General features: G+C 36.3%; 1 protein-coding gene across 1 annotated transcript; it reads left to right on the top strand.

Moving 5' to 3' along the window:
- The first annotated feature begins 17,207 nt into the window (after nucleotides 1-17,207).
- On the top strand, nucleotides 17,208-18,007 carry LOC141714803 (uncharacterized). Its single transcript, XM_074518301.1, has 2 exons — nucleotides 17,208-17,451; nucleotides 17,739-18,007. The coding sequence occupies exons 1-2, from the start codon at nucleotides 17,208-17,210 to the stop codon at nucleotides 18,005-18,007; spliced, it is 513 nt and encodes a 170-aa protein (XP_074374402.1).
- The last annotated feature ends 4,307 nt before the right edge of the window (nucleotides 18,008-22,314 follow it).

Below are 22,314 nucleotides of genomic sequence, written 5' to 3'. Positions count from 1 at the left end.
CTGCGATAAGATGTTAGATTAATAAATCTCCTTGAAATATGATATATAAATCTATATCTCTAAGTACGTGACTTAGAAATGAAATTCTGAGAATAGTATTGATATTCCTAAAGATCCCTATTCAAGTATTATTGTTAAGGGACGATAACAAATACATTGAGATTATTGTGTTTGTTGGCTGATGATCATATCTCATTGATCATAGGTATGGTGATACTAAAGTCAAAACACAGGCACATGTATTAAATACATGGTGCTGGATTGACCCGTTGTGAGATACTACATGTTTATAGTGTCATAAATTAATCTCAAAGTGATAATGATGTATTGGTCCTTTGACATGAAATCAATATATTTCTATACAAGAATTAATATACTTTGATACTATTAAAAGTTATCCTTGACCGGGTAATAATAAAAGTAGACATTGGGTACATTATGAATCGTGTGAAATATGAATGATCTAGATGGGATTAAGCCCTCCTTTATTAAAGTAGTGATATTATTGGCATCTTGATTAAGTAAGACTATAAAATGCATGGTCGTGCTGAAATACTGATTTGTTTAATAGTTTACTCATTGATCAAGGAAAGAAGGATTGAACGTTAACAGAGGATGACACAATGCATGCCTCGAGTTTGATCTATAATATAAGGCTAAAGGGATTATATTACATTGTACATTATTCACGAAAGGTTTAACTGATCACCGATTTAATTATTATTACTTGGGTAACAATGATGTATTACTAGATGCCGCTCTATGTTTATGATTTTAAATTAGATTTAAAATTGTTGCCAACGTAATAATAATCTAAAGGGTCGCATAAAGAATGATTGGAGGATTATTTAATTTAAATTCGGATTTAAATTAAATATAAGTAATTCGAATTATTTGTTATTAATTAAGTGTGACTTAATTAATTAAATAAATATGAAATTCAAATTCAATATTAAATCTGAAATTAAGTTATTGGAAGATTAAGTGAGACTTAATAATATAATAATTAGAATTTCGAATTTAATAATAATAATAACTCTAATATTCAGTTTAGGGTTGGAGGCCCATTAGCTATTGTCTATATAATATCTTTTTCTAATAGAATTAGGGTTACACGTTTTATTTGATAAAACATAAACTCTAGCAGCTTGAAGTGAGATAGAGAGAGCAAGAAGGTGGCCTCAAGAACGTGTTAGTACACACCCATCCTCCGGGCGATCATTCGTGTGGATACCTTCAAGGCGTAGATCGTTCCAGCGACGGGCTACGTGGTGATCATTCAAGACCTCCATCTTTCCATTAACCTAAAGCTTCTTAAGTTAAACATACTGAACTACGAATTAAATAATGTTTTTCGCATGGATACTGCGGAGGGTTTCGATTTTTAAGAATTAAATATATGTTTTTCGTTGCGTTTATGTGCTAAAACCCTTCATTTTGATCTAGGGGTTATTAGGTTGATTGGTTGGTATCAATGTGTAGAGCTTGAAAAGAGGAATCGATTGGTAGTGGTCTCATGAACAGAAGATATCGGAAGCGAGTTGGCCAGAGAAAAGAAGAACTCACCATCCGGCGAGTTTTCTTTGAGTTATTCCGGTCAACTCAAGGGTTATTAACTAGATTTGATTGCATGATTATGTTCGTGGTGTTTTGTAGTTTGATTCTGGAGGTGATGGTGGCCTGAGCGTACCTGTAACGTCTGGGAAATTTACATCTGTATCATATCATATTATATCATATTACATCTGTCTGTTATTGTGTCATTTATGTGGAATTATATGTCAAACCCTAATTGTTATGTGTTATGTGCATTCTGTGTCGTCTCGATACTTTTAAGATATTTTTCAGGTATTTTATTTTTCATTTACAGCTTTCATTTCAAACGTTTTACGACCCGAATCATGATTTTAAAGCAGGCATTTCAAATAAAACAATGGGCCTTATTTTTCATCAAACGGCTTTTACCATCGCATTATTCTGAACATCTAGGTATTTTATAAATTTTATCGTTTTGCGAAAAATAACTTTTCCGAGCCCCATTGGGTGTTAAAAACCCCACAAAAAAGCACAATTTTATTTTTATAAAATTATAGGACTTTTATTTATACCATTTCTTTGTATTTTTGCATTATTTATAATTTTTGGGAAATTTTGGCATATATTGCATATATAAAATATTTATAAATTAAATTTTAATACTCAAAAATTATAAAATTAGGAGCTTATTAATTTTGAAAAGTGTAGAATTAGGGCCTTAATTTTAATTAGGAGTATTAATTTTACTACTATAAATAGCCTAATTTTTATTTAATTAATTATAATTAATCATTAAAAATCTGCAAAATTCACAAAATTCTCTGAAATCTGGTCGGGAAGAACAGGGTCGGGTCAGGAATTCAAGCCGTGATTTTTCACTGATTACAGCATCAAATCGTGTGATTCAAGTACCCAAATTGAAGGTTTTGATCTGTTCTTTCTGTTTCTAGCATCAATTTCATGTTTTAATTTGTAGTTTTTGATTTTCGATTTCAAGGGTTTATGTTCGAATTAGGGCTTTTTGATACTAGGGTTATTATGATGTTTTGATGATTGATATAGCTTCCTGATGTTATTTGCAATCGATTCATGGTGTTTAATTGAACAAACGATACCTGGAGAGTAAAATTCAATTATTAGGGTTTATGTACAAATGAAGAAATTCGAAGTTTGGTCGGAGTTTTAAGTCGGTTTGATCGGAGAATGGTATCCAGGGAAGATTCCGACGATTGAACAGTGTGGTTGTGTTGTGGAAGTGATTTGGAATGGTTTGGACTCAAAAACCGTACCAAATGATGTTGTTTTGGCCTGATTTTTGGTTGGTCGGAATCCTGGCCGGTGGCCGGATTCTGGGTAATTTCCGGTCATGTTCTTCTTGACCTGGAACCCAACCCGTTTGACCCGGTTTTTTAACCCGGTTTTGATCCGTTTTGTCAGAGATTCTGTTTCTGACAAATGTTTCTGGATTTAATTTTCATTTTTCTTTTTATTAATTATAAAAATCAGATTTATTTATTTTATAAATTGATTAATTAATTATTTAATTAATTGATTTATATTATAAATAATTCTGAAATATTTTCTAAAAATCAGATTTACTTATTTTCTCAATTATTTATTAATTATTTATTATATATTTATTATTTATAAATTATTTAAAAATGATAAGTTATTTTGATAATTAATCAAATAATTTTTAATAAATCATAATAAATTCATTTTAATTCCAAAAATTATAGAAAAATCCTTTTTAATTCTAATCTTTCTTAAACAATTATTTAAAAATTATTTTAGGGTTTAAAAATTAGTAATAATTATTTATATTGAATAATAAATTGAATTATTCGTGTTTAATTGATATTAAATAGACCGTTAGTCCGATTCGAGCGAAACGAAAGTCCTTTGACTCAGAAAAATGAATTCGTGCCATTAAGAATAATATTAAGACCTAATTTATTCTAGAACTTAGTTGACTTTGTTATTCGTTTGATTATCAGTCGAATCGTCTGCCGAGATGAATCCGAAAAATTCTGAAAAATAGGAAACGAGTCAGATAATGATCAGTTGAGTGATCAGGGAATAGATTTTGATTCTAAAAATTACTTTAACTATAAAAATGATTATGTGCTTATGTGCTTATGTGTATTATGTGGTTAATGAGTCTTACTTGCTAATATATAATATATGAGTCAGTCATAAGCGCATGGGTAGACAATAGAAACGATGCGAAGTCGGTTCAAGACGCAATTGAAGTATAAAATGACTAAATTAGTCTATTTCTCTAACAGAAGCTAAGCCAGCAAGGCAGGTTGAGTCGGTGATAGACGAAGGTGACAAAATTGCAGTGAGTCACGCAGAAGGCAAGTTTTTCCCCTATTCTAATTTCAGAATAGTGATATTTCTTCATATTCTTATCACGCTTGCACTCTTTTGATTTTTGTTCATATTTCATTTTGATTCTTGATTTCTCCTTTTCATTTGAATTCATTGTTCATATTCCAATTGTTATTCACAAATATTGATATATTCTGGTGATTTGAATATATTAAAGCATACCGATTGTTCCGGTTGCTATTTTATGGACTGGATAGTGCTACTTTGGGGATTAAGTTTACTTAATCCTAAGGACCGGGACATAACCGGATCCTTGAGATGGGCCGTAGTGCCTGGGTTCCCGACAGGATCTATATAGTGGGATATAGATCTGCACTGTATCCTGGCTGATCAGTAGGGTATAGATGCGAACTTGTGTCCAGTTTAGTTCGTTTGTACTCGCCAGTAATGGCCTTCTTTCTACTCTCGCGGGGTGATATCTTTGCAGATATACTAAGGTTACCGTTTCATTTAAACTGCTTCAACACTATTTATATTTTTTAGACTTGTTGAGCAATTTTTGGCTCACCCCTTTTTGTTGTTATTCACCTTATTGTCTTCAGTTAAGAAGGAATATGAAACCCATCAGGAATCGAGTGGTAAAGAAGCGGGTCAAGCCTCGGGATCCTCTCATACCCAGGGTGTTGATCCCAATCCAGGAAGAAAGCTTTGAGTTGCCCGAACAGGTGGAGTGTAGATAGTTAGTGTGTGTGTTTGAATAAAAAGATGAAATTAGTTTAAAACTGGTTAGACAATGGTTTGTAATAAAGAGAGTTTGTAAGATTTTGAATTTGGTTTGTAATAAAGTAGTTAGTGGCTCTTATTTTTATACTTCAACCTAAAAAGATCTTGGTTAGTGTTAAAGGGGTTTAGATTCATTTCTTTATTATTTGTTAATCAAATTGTACAGGTTCAGAGATTAGCTAGTAACCCCCAGACTTATACCACGGGTCTGGAGGACGTTACAGGTTTGGCATCAGAGTTGTAGGTTTGGTCCCTGAAAACAAGAACATTAGGGTTAAGATAAAATAGGGAGATCACATAGGATCGAAATAGTCAAATAGGAAGAATAGTGTTAGGATTTAGATAATATTAGGATAGAAATGTATTAGTTATAGGAATGATTTAGTGACCTTTTTTCTTTTTTTGGTATATTATCAGATGGCGTCGTCAGGTTATTCGGCTTCTTTCGAGAGGACAGTCACCGGGCCAGTCGCACAAGTTGTTCCACCAGCATCCGAGTTCATGTTTCCTCCTCTTCCACCACCACCACCATTGCCACAGGAGCCAGTACCTCCAGTACAGGGGATAGTCTATGACCCTATAGAGATATTTGATCCATTGGAGTTCTTTGAGCCGATGATTCCACTATCGGTAGAGTATCAGTTTATACCGGGGATTGAGCCGGAGCTTCCACCACCACCAGTATTGCCTTCTATACCAGTACATGCCCCAGAGCCAGACATATTTCAAATGATCCCAGTTGAGGGGATGGGCGAGCATGATGTTGATTTATAGTTGGAATTACCACAGCAGGGTGCAGGGATGCCGAGGGTTCCATCACAGGAGTCAGTGGGTCAGGTTGCACAGCCATATATGGTACCATACCATAAGTACAGGGTTATGAGAGATGATGTTGAGTACTTGAGAGCTCAGTGTAGGGAGATCATGCATTTATTTGATCAAAGAGACCGAGGACCGTTAGCTGCCTTACAACCAAATTATATGATGAGGCAGAGGTTACAGTCTGCTTTGATGAGTGCTACCTGGGAGCTAGATGATTTGACACACGAGGAGCCGCCTTCTTTTGCGGACTTTTACAGGATATTCTGTTTGGCACAGACTTTGGTTCGGATACTTAGGATGAGCTGAGGCATATTCCGCCGGGGTTCTGAGAATATTGACTTCAGAGGATAGATGTATATAGATGCAGCCTAGTATGATATAGTGAGTAGTGTGTATGTGTGTAGTAGTAGCTTGACTTGTAGTAGTAGTTGACTGGCAGTAGTTAGTTTGACTTGTAACCGCAGTTATGACCAGCAGAGCGAGACTTTTTGTACCAAGTACTTACACCTGAGGCTGGTGTCATATATTAAATGAACTTTTTAAAGTTTTCTTTATTTAAATTTCAGTCTTTACAGTTTTAAAGCATTTAATTTTACTTTATTGTTTTACAACTTTTCATATTTTAAATTCTGTCGGAAAAAAATAGAGACAAACATTTCATTTAGCTGTTTACATTTCCTGTTTTTATATTAAGGAAACTATTTTCTTTCTTCGAACCATTGTCTAAATTTTGTTAATACAGGATAAATTATTTTCTTATCTATTGTCAATTAATTATTAAACTGTTAAAGAGACATCACTTGTTTTATTATCAAAAAAATGGCACTAAAGAGAAAGACCAGGACTGAGACTTCTAACAACAATTCCGAAGAACAAACCAATGATACCATGAACCAAATGTTCCATCTGATGCAACAACAGATGGTAATGATGAAACAGCAGATGCAGCAACAGCAGTAGCAGATTCAACAGAAAATTTTACAACAGCCACCTCGTCCTGAGCTTCAGATACCACCAGCTATACCTATTATTACTTTCAAACAGTTTCAGTCGGCTAAACCTCCAGAATTTGAGGGATCTACTGATCCTATTAAGGCTACCACTTGGTTAAAAGAAATAGAGAAAGCATTTGCGTTAGTGAAGGTAGGCAAAGACCAGAAGACTAGCTTTGCTAGTTATTTGTTGAAAGGAGAAACAAATTATTGGTGGGAATCTAAAAAGGCTTTAGAAGTGAAGATGTTATTTCATGGGATAGGTTTAAAGAGCTGTTCATAGAGAAACATTTTCCTCACTATGTGAGAAAATAAATGCAGATTAAATTTTTGGAATTGAAGCAGGGAAGTATGTCCGTGACAGAGTATGAAGCCAAATTCACTGAATTGGCTAGGATCGTTCCAAAACAAGTTGATACTGAAGAAAAACGAGTCCAAAGGTTTCAAGAAGGGTTACGACCGTGGATCCGTGGGCATGTTGCAGTTTTTGAGTTAACAACGTATACCGCTGTAGTCCAGAAAGCCTTGATCATTGAAGGGGAAAGCGAAAGATCTCAAAAGGAAAGAGGACAGGGAAGTTTCCAAGATCGATCCAGCAGGAAGCCGGGATTTCAAGCCCGAAAAAAATTGAATTTTAAAAGAATAGGACTAGGGATGCACACGGGTTAACAAAACCGATCAAACCGACCCAACCTAACCCTATTTTCGGCCGATTAAACCGAACTGTTATAACCCGATATTAGGTTGGGTTAAAAATATGTCAATCCGACTTTAATGGGTTGGATATGGGTTTTAAGTTATTTTTAACCAATCCAACCCGAATTTTTAATTTATTCGTATAAATATATACTATGTATATCTCTTTTCTATACTTCTTGTATTAATATGTTGTTCAATTTCAAACTAAATTTATTGCATATCAATTATAGTCAATTATATAATTTATTTTTCATACACCATTAGAGATCTTTTGTAATTTTTTGTGTAGAAAACATATTTTACTACAAATAAACCCAAGAGTTTATCGTAGAGTAATGCTATGTATCTCGAAAGATATCTAAAAAATGTTCTCGAATGACACATAACATGATCTTATTTATGGATTTGTACGTCTCCACAAGTAGTCTTATATCATAAATATATTTTTTATCAACTATATATTTTGAATAACTTTTAACAAACCGTTCAACCCAACCCAAACCGAACCAAACTGGTGGGTAAAGGGTAGGGTTGGGTTGCATTTTTATTTTTTATGGGTCGGGTTGTAAATTTTCAAACCGATTTAATTGGGTCGGGTTGCTAAAATGGCTCTAACCCGGCCAACCCGACCCATGTGCACCCCTAAATAGGACAAGGTATCCAGAAGACAGCTAATCGTTTCCAAGCCCCCAACCAGTAGGGAATTGTCAGAGTTCCAGTTCCGTACTGCAGAACTTGTGGACGAAAACACACCGGCGTATGTATCAAAGCGGATGTGACATGTTTCAAAATATAAGCAGAAAGGGCACTATTCTAACGAATGTCTAACAGGAAAAACAACCGAAATTACTTGCTAGCAGTGTGGAAAGAAAGGGCATATCGCTAGGAATTGCAAAGAACCAGCAATGGCAGCTAGTATTCCGAGCGTGTTGGCATTACCTCCTCCACCGCCGCCAAATCAACCCAGAGCAAGAACTTTCAACATGACAATGAAAGAAGCAGTGCAGAATCCTAGTGTAATTGCGGGTACGCTTTTGGTGAATTCTATAGATTCAAAAGTATTAATTAATTCTAGAGCTACCCGTTCATTTATTTCTAAAGAATTCCTTGATAAGTTACATTGCGAAATCGAATGGTTGGGCGAGACGTTAATTATAAAATTAGCGAATGACGACCAAATTCCAGTAGATCGAGTATGTCTTGCGTGCGATATAGAAATAGCTGGACATCATTTCTCCGTAGACTTGATTCCTTTTAAGTTAGGAGAGTTTGACGTCAATTTGGGAATGGATTGGTTAGCTTTTCATAATGTTCAGATCGATTGCGCGAACAAAAACGTCAAATTGCGAATTGCGGAAAATGCAACGGTAATGTTCAAGGGGAAAAACAGTAAAAGAAATTTCTGACTGCGATGCAGACCAAACGATTACTTCAACAGGGATGTGAGATGTACATATCTTACGTGTTAGATACTGAGAAAGGAAGTCCCAAAATAGAAGATATTCCAGTTGTATGTGAATTTCCGGACGTCTTTCCAGACGAGCTTCCAGGGTTACCGCCAGATCGAGAAATTGAATTTACGATTGATTTAGCGCTAGATACAGAACCAGTTTCGAAAGCTCCATATCGAATGGCTCTAGTCGAGATGAAAGAGTTGTCAACACAACTATAAGATCTTCTAGACCGAGGCATCATAAAACCTAGTGTATCTCCGTGGGGTGCACCGATATTGTTCGTAAAGAAGAAAGATGGCAGCATGTGATTATGCATTGACTATCAGAAATTGAATAAGCTCACTATCAAGAATAAGTATCATCTACCAAGAATCGATGATTTATTTGATCAGCTAAAAGGAGCTTTGTGGTTTTCGAAGATAGATTTGCGATCGGGCTATCATCAATTGAAAATTAAAGCTGAAGATATTTCCAAGACTGCATTTCGTACCATATATGGACATTACGAGTTTCTTGTAATGGCATTCGGTTTGACCAACGCGACAGCAGCATTCATGGATCAGATGAATAGGGTATTCAAAAGGTATCTGGATAAATTTGTGATATATTTATTGATGACATCTTGATTTATTCAAGGACGGAAGAAGAGCATGTTGAGCACTTGAGGATAGCTTTGGAAATTATGAGAAAAGAGCAACTGTACGCGAAATTCTCAAAATGTGAATTCTGGTTGAAGGAAGTACAATTTCTAGGGTACATCATCAGTAGAGAAAACATTCAAGTCGATCCAACGAAGATTGAAGCTGTGTTGAGTTGGGAAAGGCCAAAGACACCGACAGGTGTTCGAAGTTTCTTGGGATTGGCAGGATATTATAGAAGATTTGTCAAAGATTTTGCGAAAATAGCAACGTCGTTGACCAAGTTAACTCAAAAAAGTGAAAAATGCGTATGGGATGATAAATGCGAAGAAAGTTTCCAAGAGCTGAAGAATCATTTAGTAACCGCACCGGTACTCGTATTGCCAGACGAGCACGGGAATTTTGTCATTTATAGCGATGCTTCATACCGTGGATTAGGATGTGTACTGATGCAGCATGGTAATGTCATTGCATATGCTTCGAGACAGCTAAAACCCCATGAACAAAAATATCCTACGAATGACCTGGAATTAGCAGCGATCGTATTTGCATTGAAACTTTGGAGACACTATCTTTACGGTGAAAAATGCGAAAGTTACACGGATCATAAAAGTCTGAAGTACATCTTTTCGCAGAAGGAGTTAAACATGAGACAACGCTGATAGCTGGAATTGATTAAAGATTACGATGTTGCGATTAGTTATCATCCAGGGAAAGCAAATATTGTGGCAGATGTGCTAAGCCGGAAAGAAAGATTGAATTTGTTAACTTCATGCGAAGAATTAGCCAAGGAATTTGACGAGTTGGAAAATCGAAATTCGTGTTCCCAATGAATCTACTGAAGCTATCTACGCTATGACTTTTCAACCGGAATTACTAGAGAAGATTCGCCGCTGTCAAGAAGAAGTGATGAATCAAGATGACGACTTAACGGGAGAAGAAATTACAACTCAGAAGGATAACAAAGGAATCCTATGCTTTGCATCACGAATCTGGATCCCTAATATGGCGAAACTGAAAGAAGAAATATTGCGAGATGCGCACAGTTCGAAGTATTCCATTCATCCCGGGAGTATAAAAATATACCGCGACCTGAAGGAAAACTTTTGGTGGCCGAATATGAAGAAGAAAATAGCAAAATGGGTAAGTAAATGTTACAAATGCCAGCGAGTTAAAGCGGAACATCAATGTCCGAGCGGATTACTGCAACTATTGGATATTCCAGAATGGAAATGGGAACATCTAGCGATGGATTTTGTGGTAGGACTTTCAAGGACTAAAGCAAATCATGATGCGATATGGGTAAACATTGACAGACTAACAAAGTCGACACATTTTCTACCAATCAATGAAAGATTTTCACTCAACAAGCTAGTGCACTTGTATCTCATGGAAATTGTGATGCGACATGGAGTTCTAATATCTATCGTGTCTGATCGAGATCCCCATTTCAATTCAAGATTTTAGAGAGAATTTCAAGAATGTCTTGGAACTAAATTAAACATGAGTACCGCTTATCATCCGCAAACCGATGGGCAAAGTGAAAGGACTATCCAAACAATCAAGGACATGCTACGAGTTTGTGCGATTGATTTCGAAAGCAGTTGGGATGAGCAGTTACCTTTGGTTGAATTTTCTTACAATAACAGTTATCACGCCAGCATTGGAATGCCACCGTACGAAGCGTTATATAGAAGAAAATGCATATCACCAGTATATTGGGATGAAGTTGGAGAACGCAAGGTTTTGGGTCCAGAATTAATCCAACAGACCAAAGAAAAGATAGAACTTATTCGAAAACGATTGGATGTAGCACAAAACAGGAAACGCAAATATGCAGATCAAGCAGGGAAGGATATGGACTACCAGGAAGGAGAGCATGTGTTACTCAAAATATCGCCATGGAAAGGATTAACCAGATTTGGCAACAAGGGGAAATTGAAGCCACGATATGTCGGACCGTTTGAAATTTTGAAGAAAGTGGGAAAAGTTGCGTACGAATTAGCTTTATCGCCTCATATGCAACATATTCACAATGTGTTTCACGTGTCGATGCTTAAGCGATATAATCCTGATTCTAGACATGTAATAGAATATGAACCAGTAGATATCCAACCTGATTTGTCTTCTGTAGAACAGCCGATAAGAATTTTAGATCGACGAGAGAAAGTGTTGAGAAATAAGTCCGTGTCTTTAGTGCGAGTATTGTGGAAAAACCCTATGGTTGAAGAATCAACCTAGGAGCTTGAGAGCGAAATGTTAGAAAAATATCCTCATTTATTTTCGTAGCGAGATTCTGAGGACATAATCATATTAAGGGGGGAAGGATATAACATCTGGGAAATTTATGTCTGTATTATATCATATTTATAATATATTATGTGTGTTACTGTGTCATTTATGTGGAATTATCTGTCAAATCCTAATTGCTATGTGTTACGGCATTCTGTGTCGTCTCGATACTTTTAAGATATTTTTCAGGTATTTTATTTTTCATTTACAGCTTTTATTTCAAATGTTTTACGACCCGAATCATGATTTTAAAGCAGGTATTTCAAATAAAATAATGGGCCTTATTTTTCATCAAACGGCTTTTACTATCGCATTATTCTGAACATCTAGGTATTTTATAAATTTTCTCGTTTTGCGAAAAATGACTTTTCCGGTCCCCATTGGGTATTAAAAACCCCACAAAAAATCACATTTTTATTTTTATAAAATTATAGGACTTTTATTTATACCATTTCTTTGTATTTTTGAATTATTCACAATTTTTGGAAAATTTTGGCATATATATTGCATATATAAAATATTTATAAATTAAATTTTAATACTCAAAAATTATAAAATTAGGGGCTTATTAATTTTAAAAAGTGTAGAATTAGGGCCTTAATTTTAATTAGGAGTATTAACTTTACTACTATAAATAGCCAAATTTTTATTCAATTAATTATAATTAATCATTAAAAATCTACAAAATTCACAAAATTCTCTGAAATCGGGTCGTGAAGAACAGGGTTGGGTCAGGAATTCAAGCCGTAATTTCTCACTGATTACAACATCAAATCGTGTGATTCAAGTACCCAAATTGAAGGTTTTGATCTGTTCTTTCTGTTTCTAGCATCAATTTCATGTTTTAATTCGTAGTTTTTGATTTCGATTTCTAGGGTTTATGTTCGAATTAGGGCTTTTTGATTCTAGGGTTATTATGATGTTTTGATGATTGATATAGCTTCCTGATGTTATTTGCAATTGATTCATGGTGTTTAATTGAAGAAACGATATCTGGAGAGTAATATTCGATTATTAAGGTTTCTGTTCAATTTTCAAAACATAGCTTCGTGATTTTGGTGAATATTTGGTTTCTGAATTGTTAGGGCTTTGATTATACGTGTTGTAAGCTTTGATTTGCACTATAGAACGTTAAGTTTCCTGTACATATGAAAAAATTCGAAGTTTGGCCGGAGTTTTAAGTCGGTTTGATCGGAGAATGGTATCCACGGATGATTCCGACAATTGAACGGTGTGGTTGTGTTGTGGAAGTGATTTGGAATGGTTTGGACTCAAAAACTATGCCAAACGATGTTGTTTTGGCCTGATTTTGGTTGGCCGGAATCTTGGCCGGTGGCCGGATTTTGGGTAATTTTCGGTCATGTTCTTCATGACCCGGAACCCAACCCGTTTGATCCGGTTTTTGAACCCGGTTTTGATCCGTTTTGTCAGAGATTCTGTTTCTGACAAATGTTTTTGGATTTTATTTTTATTTTTATTAATTATAAAAATCAGATTTATTTATTTTATAAATTGATTAATTAATTATTTAATTAATTAATTATTTAATTAATTGATTTATATTATAAATAATTCTGAAATATTTTCTAAAAATCTGATTTAATTATTTTCTCAATTATTTATTAATTATTTATTATTTATTAATTATTTAAAAATGAATAATTATTTTGATAATTAATCAAATAATTTTCAATAAATTATAATAAATTCATTTTAATTTAAAAAATTATAGAAAAATCATTTTTAATTCTTATTTTTCTTAAAAAATTATTTAAAAATTAGTAATAATTATTTATATTGAATAATAAATTGAATTATTCGTGTTTAATTGATATTAAATATAACGTTAGCCCGATTTGAGCGAAACGAAAGCTCTTTGACTCAGAAAAATGAAATATTTTCATTAAAAATAATATTAAGACCTAATTTCTTCTAGAACTTAGTTGACTTTGTTATAAGTTTGATTATCAGTCAAATCGCGTGCCGAGACGAATCCGAAAAATTCGAAAAAATAGGAAACGAGTCAGATAATGATCAGTTGAGCGATCAGCGAGTCGACTTTGATTCTAAAAATTACTCTAACTATAAAAATGATTATGTGCTTATGTGCTTATGTGTATTATGTGGTTAATCGAGTCTTACTTGCTAATATATAATATACGAGTCAGTCATAAGCGCATGGGTAGACAATAGGAACGATGTGAAGTCGGTTCAAGACGCCATTGAAGTACAAAATGACTAAACCAGTCTATTTCTCTAACAGAAGCTAAGCCAGCAAGGCAGGTTGAGTCGGTGATAGACGAAGGTGACAAAATTGCAGTGAGTCGCGCAGAAGGCAAGTTTTTCCCCTATTTTAATTTCAGAATAGTGATATTTCTTCAGATTCTTATCACGCTTGCACTCTTTTGATTCTTGTTCATATTTCATTTCGATTCTTGATTTTTTCTTTTCATTTGAATTCATTGTTCATATTCCAATTGTTATTCACAAATATTGATATATTCTGATGATTTGAATATATCAAAGCATACCGATTGTTCCAGTTTCTATTTTATGGACTGGATAGTGATACTTTGGGGATTAAGTTTACTTAATCATAAGGACCGGGACATAACCGGATCCTTGAGATGGGCCGTAGTGCCTGGGTGCCCGATGGGATCTATATAGTGGGATAAAGATCTGTACTGTATCATGGCTGATCAGCAGGGTATAGATGCGAACTTGTGTCCAGTTTAGTTCGTTTGTACTCGCCAGTAATGGCCTTCTTTCTACTATCGTGGGGTGATATCTTTGTAGATATACCCAGGTTACCGTTTCATTTAAACTGCTTCAACAATGTTTATATTTTGTAGACTTATTGAGCAATTTTTGGCTCACCCATTTTTGTTGTTATTCACCTTATTGTTTTCAGTTAAGAAGGAATATGAAACCCATCAGGACTCGAGTGGTAAAGAAGTGGGTCAAGCCTCGGGATCCTCTCATACCCAGGGTGTTGATCCCAATCCAGTAAGAAAGCTTTGAGTTATCCGAACAGGTGGAATGTAGATAGTTAGTGTGTGTGTTTTTGAATAAAAAGATGAAATTAGTTTAAAACTGGTTAGACAATGATTTGTAATAAAGAGAGTTTGTAAGATTTTGAATTTGCTTTGTAATAAAGTAGTTAGTGGTTCTTGTTTTCATACTTCAACCTAAAAAGATCCTGGTTAGTGTTAAAGGGGTTTAGATTCATTTCTTTATTATTTGTTAATCAGATTGTACAGGTTCGGAGATTAGCTAGTAACCCCCAGACTTATACCCCGGGTCTGGAGGATGTTACAATAACTGAATCGCCTTGTCCGGCGAGACAGGGCATTTTTCGGCGAAAACGACGGCGAACTTTGCAAATTTGCAGATTGGTCTCTGTAGTTTTGTATATGGTAAAGTTTAGTCCCTATAGTTTGTACAACTTGCAAAAATAGGATTCCTATTTTAAAATTATTAAAAAAACTTATTTTTTTATTTATTTTAATTTCATAAATTCGTTTGGATTTTTAAAAATTCCAAAAATCATTATTTTAATTCTGAAAATTAGTTTTAATTCAAAAATAAATTTGAATTATTTAGTTAATTATTTTAGTTAATAATTAATTATTTTATTGGTTAATTAATTTTAACATTAATTTATTTAATTGATTATTAAATATTTTTAATTTATTATTTCATTAGATTTAATTATTTTTTTATTTTAAAATCCCGAAAAAAGTTTTGAACTTTAAAATATTTAATTAAAATTGTTTTCAAGGCTCGATAAATATTATAAAATGATTTTAAAGTCAGATTCGGTATTTGAACGTTTTTAATTATTTATAAATGATCCATCGACCCGTTTTAATTTCGAAAAATATTCGTAAATTCGTATTAAATATCCGGAAAATCATTTTAAGCCCGAATCTTCTTTGAAAAATTATTTTTATCGAATACCTTGCGTGCTATGTGTTATGTGCTATGTGTTATCTGATTCATGCATTATATGTCCATGTGTTTATTGTTTGACTATTTTGGTCATAACTTATAATCCGTAAATTGGATTTGGGCGAAACGAAGGGTATGTAAGAGCTTATGATGTCTATGTGACGATTAAAATGATATGATATTGATTATTGATAGATACTTATGATTCCTCACAAAGTAACAAGGCATAGAAAAAGAGAGCAGGTGATCAGAAATGAGAATCGATGTGGAAAGCAAGTGATCAGTGAAAAGGAGCGAGGCATGTAAAAATTAGACAAGTGGTTGTTGAATATAATCGTTAGACGAGTGCAAGTGAAATTGGAATCATTTGTGATAAGGCAAGTACTTCTAAACCTTTCTCGAGATATATAGCAAATATTTCTAAACTTTATCGTGACATGTTGCTAATATTTAAAATAGTTATGTTTTATATTATAAGTGCTTTTGAATCATTCAACCTGAATCCTGATCATATCATTTGATCTTTGAGCTGTGATCCTTATTTTTTGCAAACCACTGACTGTTGATTTTCCAGATATTGAACCATACAAATACAATACTACTCCATAAATACATATACACCATATACCAGACACTGAAATAGAATTATTTGAGCATACAGAAACTTATATACACTATAATACCCCGTGACATCAAAGATCTACACCTTGTATAATCACTGAACCATTGTTCACCTGATAATTGATTCTTCAACAGGCTTTAAGTCGTTCTTCACATATATACCTTGATATATCCTGGTGATACTCATGAATTGCTTTATACTCTAAGATAAATGTTTTATCAATTTTAATCATGATTCTCTTTAATTGAATTACAATGTTTATCATATTAAATTATTTTAGAATTGGATAGTTTTCTTTATGTGGGCCAGATTCGTGGTCAGACCAGATTCATGGTCGTATTAAGAAATGTGCGCCTTGGATCCAGTTTATAGAGCGGAGTTGTGTGCCTTGTTCGGGGTTAGTGTGTGAATGATCAACAGCCTAACCTTGGTTTTAAAACTTAAAACGAATATCCAATTCTAATGATTGTTTGACAAGAAATTTGATTCCTCTGAATCATTTCAATTGATTAATGTTTAACCTCATTTATTGATATTATGACATGCTGAGCTAGTTAGCTCACTCTTGTGAATCTGTTTATGTATTCTACAGTTAAAAAGGAAGAGGTTGATAGCGAGGATTTCCAGTCCAGTGTGCAAGCTAGGATTCAGTTGTAAGTTAAACTATTTGGGATTTGGTAAGATGTAATAAAAGTTAAGGTTGTGGCTTGTTTTCATACTTTAACCTATTACGATTCGTGGTTGTGTAAGTTAGGGTCATTGTATATATGTTAATTCATAAACAGATTTATATATTGTATGTGTGTTGTGAGGCTCAAACTTCTGACCCGAGTTTGGAGGGTGTCACAGAGAACATGTTCCGAGAGTGGAGAACACTACGGTCGATGCCCTATCTAAGTTCTCCTCGTCTAAAATCAAGAACTACCCAAGAAATATCTACTTCCATGTCCTAAGGACCCCGACCATTCATGTCATAAATCTGCTAGCATTGATTACTATGGCGAGCTATTGGATTGATCCTATCAAGGCTCATCTTGAGACATGATGGCTCCCGGACGATGCCGAGAAGGCATGCAAGTTATCAATGAGAGCATTGAGAAATTACTTTATCGAAGGCCTCATGTACAAAAGGTCTGTCGTTATTTCATACTTGAAGTGCTTGAGAGCTCTTGAAGTAGAGGAGCCACTTAAGGAGGCCCATGAGGGAATTTATGGACATCACTTGGGGGGTAGGGCCCTCACTCACAAGATAACTCGATGGAGATTTTACTGGCCAATAATGCTAGCCGATATCAAGGATTATGTAAAAAATACAACAGATGCCAGAGGTATGCTCCTATTGCACTACAACCCTCAGAGAGGCTTACATCTATCAGCACACCCATCCCTTTCACAATGTGGGGGATGGATCTACTTGGTCCGTTCCCAATAGCATCAGGACAAAGGAAGTTCATCGTGCTAGCCATAGACTACTTCACAAAGTGGATTGAGGCTTAGGCGCAAGCCAAGATAACCACCAAGCAAATTACCCAATTCTTCTGGGAGAATGTGATATGCTGGTTTGGAATCCCATGCATCCCTCTCACTAATAATGGGTGACAATTTGACAATGCAGATTTTAAGGAGTACTATGATGATAAAAGCATAGAGCTTTGCTTCATCTCGGTTGCCCATCCACAGGAAAACGGGAAATCAATGGTCGCTAACCGGATTATCCTTGATGGACTCAAGAAGATGGTTGAATGCTTGAGGAATACTTGGGTGGATAAGTTACTGCCTATCATAAGTGCATATCATACCACTTGCAAAGTTACTACTAAAGCAGCCCCATTCATGGTGGCTTACGAAGCTGGGGAAGTAGTGCCCGTAGAAATCACTCATTGATCACCTCGGGTTAAAGCTTATGAGCCAGAGACAAACGAAGAAGGTATGAGGCTTGCACTTGACCTGATTAATGAGGTCAGAGACGAAGCCAACGGCCATAATACAGAACATCAGTGAAGAGCATCCCTCAATTACAATAAAAGGGTGAAGGAAAGGTTCTTTCAGCAAGGAGACTTGGCCTTGAGAAAGATTGAGGCGTCAGGAGTCGGGAGAGAGAAAAGGTGGCCCCTAACTGGGAAGGGCTTTATAAATTCAGAAGACTCTAGGATGAGGATCCTACAAGTTGGAAACCCTCGAGGGTGATGAAGTGCCTCGAACTTGCCACACCATAAACCTATGGGATTGCTATATTTATGACATGCAAGAATGTTCTTAATACTTAGTAGTAGATGGAGAAATAAGGTCGACGAAACCATTTTCCATTCTATATGAGGTTACATACTTAAAATGTTTAAGCCCGTGAAGGACCGCAAATAAATCCATACAAGGCCATAAGGATCACTCATTCGAAGAGTCTTCATCTTCCCCGTGAATCTCCGCATCAAGGAGTTGTTCTCCTACAGGAATAAATTTGACCAAGGATAAAGTAGGAGGAAGATAAGTACCCTCAATAGAAAGGCCTCTAAGGCCAGCTTCAAGAAGCATCATTTAAGTCGTGAAGACCCTAAAGTGAAAAGATAAAAGCTTGGAAGGAAAAGCTTTGAAGATGGATAGAAATCAAGGAATTTTATATGAAGTTCAAGGCATATCATGAACACGAACATGGTTGTTTGTAATCGAGGCCCGTCACGAACATAACCGAGACATGATATCCAAAAAAGATAAAAATATATTTTCTCGACCAACCAGAGGGGTCACGACTGGACCCTTTGGCCGATTAGAGGAGGCCGGGTAACCATCCAGGGAGGCCTTGGGCCGACTAAAAGGGTTCTCGAACGAGGCCCTCATCCGACCATGCACTCGTACAAAAAAGTGAGAAAAAAGGATAAGGATCATGATATTCTAATCTAAGGAATTGGGATTCAATCAAGCTATGATTTATGGCAAACTATAGCTGCAATTAAAATTTGAGAAGGGTTGTTGTCTGACTAGAGCACCCTCAAACAAAGTTCAAGAATGACAGAGACTTTATTGGAACAAGCTTCCAGCCAACTAAAGGTTCCTAGAAAGAACCCATGGCTGAAGGAAGGAAACTAGCCAAACTACGAGAAGGCCAGAGGCCATCCAAGACGCCTCATGACGGGTTAAGGCCGACTAGGACATCCTCTAAAGGACGTTTAAGGATTTTTACAAGAAAGATCTACAAAAGTCCCCAAAGAAGGTTCTAGGAATTCAAGGACGAAAATCATAGGAGGTTCACGAACCCACGCCTCGGTACCTTATGAATGAAGCCCCTGGACGACTAGGCCGTGCCGATCGACCTCCCAAAATAGAGGGTCTTGGCCGACCAGGACATCCTCAAATGGATGACTTGGTCGAGCAGAACATTCTCGAATGAAAATCCGTAAACGTCCACAAAACAAGGCTATAAGGGCCAGAGAACTTTAGTAAGGAAACCCCCATCAAGGCAAGAAATCCCCGGCTGACCTCCTCATTTTCACGAGTTGCAGATGACCAAGACTCTCAAAATGCGGAGGTCCCGGCCACTCAGGTCCTCAAAGACTTGGTCTTCAGTCTAACCAAGACCAAGAGGAGCCGACCTTTCTATTTGGAGGGCTAGTGACGACTAAGACGTCCTCACAAGGACATCCAAAGATGTCTGGAACCAACAGGGATGACCTTCAAATGAAGATTCCACGGAAATAAGTTTCGTGAAGAGTAGAACGTTCACAAGAACAACTTTCGTGCAGACTAGAACGTCCACGGAAATAAGTTTCATAAAGAGTAGAACGTTCACGAGAACAAGTTTTGTGAAGACTAGAACGTTCACGATAACAAGTTTTGTAAAGAGTAGAACGTTCACGAGAACAAGTTTCATAAAGACTAAAACATCCACGCAAATCAGTTTTATGAAGAGTAAAATGTTCACAAGAACAAGTTTTGCAAAGACTAAAATGTCCGCGGAAACAAATTTTGTGAAGAGTAGAACGTTCACGAGAACAATTTTCTTGAAGACTAGAATGTCCAGGGAAACAAGTTTTGTGAAGAGTAGAATGCTCACGAAGGTGATATTTCGGCCTACCAAGAGTTAGTGACGCGTAATCCTCCACATGGAAGGGTTGAGCGGACTATAACCCTAAGGGAGGTTAGATTGTGGCCTACCAAGAGTTAGTGACGCCTAGTCCTTCACATGAAAGGGTTATGCCGACTAGAACCCTCACTGAGGGAGACAAGTTTCATGAAGAGTAGAACATTCACGAGAACAAGTACAGAATGATCATGAGAACAAGTACATAACTTCTACGAACCAAGTCGTCAAGACGACTCCCGACCGACTAGAACCCTCATAGAGGTGAGATTTTGGCCTACCAAGAGTCAGTCACTCCTAGTCCTCCACGAGGAAGGGTTGGGCTGAGTAGAACCCTCATGGAGGTGAGATTTTGGCCTACAAAAGTCAGTGACACCTAGTCCTCTACATGGAAGAATTGGGCCGACTAGAAACCTCACGGAGGTGAGATTTTGGCCTACCAAGAGTCAGTGACTCCTAGTCCGTCACATGGAAGGGTTAGGCAGACTAAAACCCTCATGGGGAGGAGACACGTTTCGTGAAGGGTAGAATGTTCATGAGAACAAGAACAAAAAGTTCACGAGAACAAGTACAGAACGTTAACGAGAACAAGTACAAAATGACCACGACCCAGATGACCTAAACCTCCACGGAGGTGGAGGCCCGACTGACCAAGAGACATCCCAGCCGAGTCTTCCACATTGGAGGGTGAGTTTGAGTGAGATGCATTAAAAAAGAAAATCGAGAAAGATCACGACGCGACAGACAAGGTCGACGAAGAGTACTTTGGGCCGAGTCCTCCACATGAAGGCCTCTGGATGACCAGAACCTCCACGGAGGTTGGTCCAGAGCCTCCTGGAGGACTTCCCGTCACCCTATTGTGAAAATTTTATGAAAATTATGAAGAATGATTCGATTTTTTTTTGAAATTTTCAAGATTTTATACTTAGCCCCGTTCAGGTCCGATTAGTGAGAATTAGCCCAGGTTAGAATTAATTAGTGTATATTACACGTAATTAGCCTGAATTAAGGGTGATTAGTGGCTTGTGTGATATAATTATCCCCGTTTAACGTCGTTTAACTTATATGCACACATGATTAGTGAGGATTAGGAATAATTAGTGAATTGTACAAACTTATTAGCCCTGATTAAGATAAATTAGCCCCAAGTACGGCCAATTTGCCTCGATTAAGGCCGATTAGTGTACCCTGAATTAAAATTAGGCTATTTTAAGCCAAATTAGCAGCTTGTACATGGAGATTAACCCCAATTAGGTCTGATTAGCCTCGATTAGGGCCTATAAACAGTTTTCACCCTATAATTAACCTTGACGAAGGTTAAAAGGTGATCAAAGCTCACTTTTAGTCCCGATTAGGACTGTTTAATGTCAAACACTATACAATTCGCTTGTGTTAAGGCCTTAAGTGTGTATACTTGCAGTAAAAATGCATAAGTCATTGTAAACGGGTAGGTCGCTCCATACTTTACGATAAAATAATAATACCCATGAAGGGCCGACACCCGTGAAGGGCCAATGCCCATAAATGGCCAGTACTCATGAAGGGCCGATAGCCGAGAAGGGCCTAAAATATCTCGAGTCGCGAATAGACCGTTATAACTTCCATGAAAACTCGAGTAGTCTTCCCGGAAGTGGGGGGCAAATAAATGGGTAGAAAATACATAATAAAGATACATCAAATTTTGCATTGATTACGCTTGGAATTTTTTTCCAACGCCCAATATAAATCAGGTTGATTAAGGTCTGTCACAGACTAAAGACGGCCCAAGTCGTAAAGGCCCACGAGCTAGGGTCGTCAAGATCCATGAGCAGAAGTTGTCAAGGTCCACGAACACAAGCTGCCCACGGACTAGGCTCAATACGGCTGGAAGACCAAAGACATGATGTCCAACATGGACACTAACTCCTACAATGAAGGGTCTAGAATCCCTTGCCTTATAGGAGTCCTAGTTACCATCTAAGTTGGAGACTTATCCACCAAGTCTCCCAACACGAGTTTAACCATAGACTCGCCTCTATATAAAGGGCTTTACCCCTTTGAACTACATCTTTTGGCTTGATTCTCTCCAACACGGAGATTAAAGCTTGAAACTCACAAACTCTAGCATTAAATACTAATG

This window comes from Apium graveolens, chromosome 3 (genome assembly GCF_009905375.1).
Source record: "Apium graveolens cultivar Ventura chromosome 3, ASM990537v1, whole genome shotgun sequence".
Taxonomy (NCBI): domain Eukaryota; kingdom Viridiplantae; phylum Streptophyta; class Magnoliopsida; order Apiales; family Apiaceae; genus Apium; species Apium graveolens.
The sequence above is the reverse complement of the archived record's forward strand: the minus strand, read 5'-3'. Positions and strand labels throughout refer to the sequence as shown.

Coding starts and splice junctions, on each gene's coding strand:
- LOC141714803 (XM_074518301.1), top strand. CDS start 17,208: ATGAGAGCATTGAGAAATTACTTTATCGAAGGCCTCATGTACAAAAGG. Junction 17,452..17,738: donor AAATACAACAGATGCCAGAG/GTATGCTCCTAT, acceptor TTGACAATGCAG/ATTTTAAGGAGTACTATGAT.